This window comes from Pteropus vampyrus, unplaced genomic scaffold (genome assembly GCF_000151845.1).
Source record: "Pteropus vampyrus isolate Shadow unplaced genomic scaffold, Pvam_2.0 Scaffold379, whole genome shotgun sequence".
Classification (NCBI taxonomy): Eukaryota; Metazoa; Chordata; class Mammalia; order Chiroptera; family Pteropodidae; genus Pteropus; species Pteropus vampyrus.
In genome coordinates, this window is record NW_011889160.1 from 848,025 (window position 1) to 852,659 (window position 4,635).

The 4,635-nt window shown below is 40.5% G+C and overlaps 1 protein-coding gene across 8 annotated transcripts in view; it reads right to left on the reverse strand.

Moving 5' to 3' along the window:
- Positions 1–4,635, reverse strand: part of ADAT1 (adenosine deaminase, tRNA specific 1) — a 31,324-nt gene that overhangs the window by 16,273 nt on the left and 10,416 nt on the right. For all 8 annotated transcript variants that reach the window (XR_002777164.1, XM_023523151.1, XM_023523152.1 and 5 more), the window contains one exon: positions 2,993–3,092. Coding sequence is in view for 7 of the 8 variants with exons in the window: in XM_023523151.1 (XP_023378919.1) it covers positions 2,993–3,092 (100 nt within the window). In the remaining variant the exon portion in view is untranslated. The remainder of the gene's footprint in view (positions 1–2,992; positions 3,093–4,635) is intronic.

Consider the following 4,635-nt stretch of genomic DNA (forward strand, 5'->3'; position numbering starts at 1 on the left):
TAACATAGATACACTTAAATTTATTTTTTAATCCCTCGCCCTTTTCTCTTATAAACCAATGAGCTATTTAATGATACTCTAGGATACTTTGGTATTTGGACAGGAATGGGAAGAGGATTTGCTATGTTAGGGCAAAGGCATTTGCCTATAAGAGGCAGAGTAAAATTAAGCTTCTTAAAAATGAGGGTCCTTTACCTGGTTACTGTTACCTCATTGTTTGTAAAAAATCACAAAAACTTATGTAAAATATTTTCTTCTAGTGTTGAATTAGTATATAAAATGTCTCTACATCCCAGTCTGAGTTCATGTGCCCTGTAGTTTTAAAGAGGGTGGTCACCGGATACCAGCACTCGGTAATGAGCAATTAGAAAACCCGCTTTCCCCACAGCAGCCACTGGTCTTTAGAACAAAGGTGACTGGCTCTTTCAGAAATAACATGAAGCTTTTTTGACAACTGAAGGGGAAATCAATCATAACAAGGTGTCTGCTGCAAGCCCTGCACCAAGTTAGAGTCACTCCCTCTCAAATTCTCACAACATTTCTGTGCGATAGATGCTTTTAGTCAACCTTGCTTTATCACTGGGGAAACGGAGCCTCAGCGAGGTAAAGAAATTTGCCCAAGTTCACACAACCAGGGAGCCAGGAATTAAACATCGGTCTCTTGATCTACAAAGCACCTACTCTACCATATCTTTTCTCCCTGTATGAAGACTGCCTTCTAAAGGGAGAGACATCTGCAACGTGCCAGAGACCTTGGATCATCTACTCCAACATCCTTGTTTTACAGATATGAACAGAGGCCCAGAGGGCAACTGGACTTGTCCAAAGTCACCTGACTAACTGGCGACAGAGCAAGGGTGACAACGGGAGGCACTCTTAATCACGAAGAAAGCACTGACATATTGTGAGAAGCTAGAGAACAGCACTATGGGTATCTAAAGAAAAGATGGTAATTGTGAGCCAGAAGGCAGTGGTAGTTGAGCCGAGCTCTTCAAGTAAAAGAGGGTGTGAATTCACAGGGAAGAAGAGCATTTAGACTTGAACAAAGCAGCAAATCGAAACCACAGTCAGAGGGTAGGGCCAGTATGAGTTGCTGCTAGCGAGCTCAGCAGGAAACGTGCGATTCCTGTCCCTCATGACCTACTCTGCTCACACATCTTTGGTCCTGTGAGAGGTGCTAATGGTAGCCTGAAGCCAGGAAGGCCCTTGGAAAAACTGTCCAAAAAGCTCTCCCACAACAATTTTGAAAATATTACTCAATTCAGCATCCTAGGCCACCAAGGAGATAGGCTGGGTCTGCTGTCTAGGCCATTTGAATGCTGGTCAATGGCTGTGAAGAACAAAACTTTTTTTAAGTCTAAAAAGTTGTAAGTTGTTGTTGTTTGTGTTGTGTCAGGCAATCAGACATGTCACAAAAAGCCAAAATCCACCTGTGAATTTTAATTACAAATCTATAAGGGCATAATAAAGAAGTGGAAAAGAAACTTAGAGTGCAAAGGACCACCTGTAAATTGTGAGACTCCTACAAGAGTCACTCAGAGCAGCTCAACACAGACTGCAGTGGAAATGCCTTTGGTGGACCACCTGTGGCTCCATGGGAAGAGAAAAGTAGGGTGGATGAGATGAGCTGAGCATTTGGCAAAAGAACAGTAAGGCAGATGCGTGAACCTCTGAACGTGCAACGATGAAATCTGTCTCATGTCTAGCAGTTCAAAAGCTCTATACTTCAGCAAAAGCCTATCTGAAGACACAGAGTCCTATTTCCATGGTACCTTTTTTGCCAGTTCAATCACTGCGGAGATTCGTAAGTGATTTTTGAATTCCAACCTTGACCAACTAAACCAGAACCTCTAGGGGCAGAGCCTAAGAAAGTGTTCTGTTCAAAATCTCCTAGGGAAAAGAAAACTCTTTCCAAAAAATGGTGCTGGAACAACTGAATGCAAAAGAATAAAGTTGGATGCTCTACCTCACACCTTATAGAAAAACAAACTCAAAATGGACCACAACCCTAAACATAAGAGCTAAAACTACAAAACTATTAGAAGAAAACAGAGTAAATCTTTGTGACCTTGAATTAGACAACAGTTTCTTAGATATAACACCAAAAGCACAAATCACCAAAGGAAGAAAAATAGATAAAACGGACTTCATCAAAATTTTAAACTTTTGTGCTTTAAAGGACCCTGTCAAAAACTGAAAGAGATACCCCCCTAGAACTGGAGAAAATATTTCTAAATATTTACCTGAAAAAGGACTATTGTCCAGAACATACAAAGAAATCTTGCAACCCAACAATAAAAAGATAAATGAACCAATTTTAAAAACGGGCGAAGGATCTGAATATTCTCCAAAGAAGATATACGAATAGCTAATAAGTACATGAAAAGATGCTCAACATCGTTAGTTATTAAAGAAGTGCAAAACCACAGTGAGATAGCACTTCACAACCACTAGAATGGCTACCATACAAAAAAGACTATTGTTATAACAAGTATTGTAAAGGATGTAGTGTAATTGAAACTCTCATACGTTGCTGATGAAAGTTTCAAAATTGTGCAGTTGTTACGAAAGCTTGTACACAAATACTCACAGCCATATCATTCATAATAGCCCAAAAGTGAAATAACCCAAATGTCCATCCATAGATGAATAGATAAACAAAAGGTTTTTTAGCCATAAAATGCAATATTATTTAGCCATAAAAAGGAATGGAGGACTGATACATGCTACAATGTAGATGAACCTTGAAAACATGCTGAGTAAAAGAAGCTAGACATAAAAGCCCAAGTATGATTCTGTTTATACGCCATGTCCAGAAGAGATAAATCTGTGGAGCTATAAAGTAAATTAGGAGTTGCCAGGGATGAGGAGAGGGAGACATAGGGAGTGACTATTAATGGGTTTTCTTTTTGGGGTGATAAAAATGTTCTGGGATTAGACAGCGGTGAGGCGTGAGTACACAGCCACCATCTCCTGCCCCGATATGCCGTACCTGGCCTGAAGGCTTCTGATTCCTTTCTTTGTTGTTCCCTGTGGAAAGCCATTGGCAGTGACGTCCAATGGCTGCTCAGGAACTGCACTCCAGCTGATGGCTATGAAAAGGTACGATTCTGGGGTTAAAACTGTTCAGTTTTCCATAAATTCCAAAAGTGTTTTAATAAAAATATTTCCCTGCCTCTGCAGACCAATGAGAGCTGGATCTGATGTCAGATGTAATGATACTCAGCCTCCAGAGTACAGTCATATAAAGTGGTTCATGATTCATCATCATCATCACTGTAACAACTCACAGTCACTGAGCATTTATTATATACTAAACACACAGTAAATGAAACAGAATTTCTCATTTAATTCTCATAACTCTGATAAAGGATTTTCTTATCTGAAGATGAAAAAATTGAGGCTAAGAGAGGACACGTAGGTTGCCCAGGTTCACACAGAACATGAACTTGACCCAGTGTTGGTGTCTCCAAAGCCCACATTATTGACCATTTAGATAGTAAACTGCCTCCCCAGGCTGGGAGGATGCAGCCCCTTCCAGGCTACTCTACTCTCTGAGGACAAGTTACTCCAGGGCAAGAAGAACCTGGATCCCTTACCTGCTCCACAAGGAACAAGTCGGCCTGGGCCGTCAGCCCTTTTTGCCTGTACTGCACAGCGGCTCTGTTCAAACAATAAAGTTGACTGCTGTAGTTTCACTTCTTGAATTCCAAAGCCCTTGGGTAAAGCCAAGATATTCTGACACCTAATTGTGAGAGAAAATGCATTCGGTTTAGGCACACTCCTTGAGACAGTATCTAGGATTGCAGACAACATTACCATCCCTGTGCCTTGGTGGGAAGCGAAGGCCTTAAGAGGTATGTGGGTGGATGGGTGGATAAGTAGATGGATGGACGGATGGATGGATGGATGGATTTGGAGGGGAGTACAGGAGGATGTGACAGAATAGAATCATATGAACCTTCTGGCTGGAGGAAGATCCCTTCCCATCACTCTGAAGTGATAACTATGATTTGAGTCACCTCTCCCCCGCCCCCCAGTGACTTCAGTAACACCAAATGCCATTCCTGATAGCGGTTTTGAAAAATTTGAAAACCTTAAGCAGGAATATTAACGAGTTGGCATTGGCTTCCTAGGAAATCCTTCAAAAACACCAGAAACCAAAATTACCCTATAATATAAAAGCTTCATGTTTTCTCTTGTATCTTTCACACAATCTAGATGCCTGAGCAGATAGGAACTTAAAGTCTCATAACAGAGAAAACATAGAAAACACAGAAAATATCTTGGGCACAGTGCCTAGGGTTGCTTTTTATTTTTTAATTTAATATCCTTATTGGAATATAGTTTATATGCCATAAAATTCATCCAAGTATAATTCAATGTATTTCTTAGTTTATTCATAAAATTTGCCACTCTCACCATATTCTAAATTTAAAATATTTTCATCATGCCCATAAGAAACCCTGCACCGATGGCAGTCACTTCTCACCCCTTTCCCCAGTCCCTGGCACCCACGAATCTACTTTCTGTTTCTATGGATTGCCTATTTTGGACATTTCACTACATGAAATCATATTTTATATTTGGCTTCTTTGACTTAGCATACGGTTTTGAAGGTTCATCTGTGTGGCA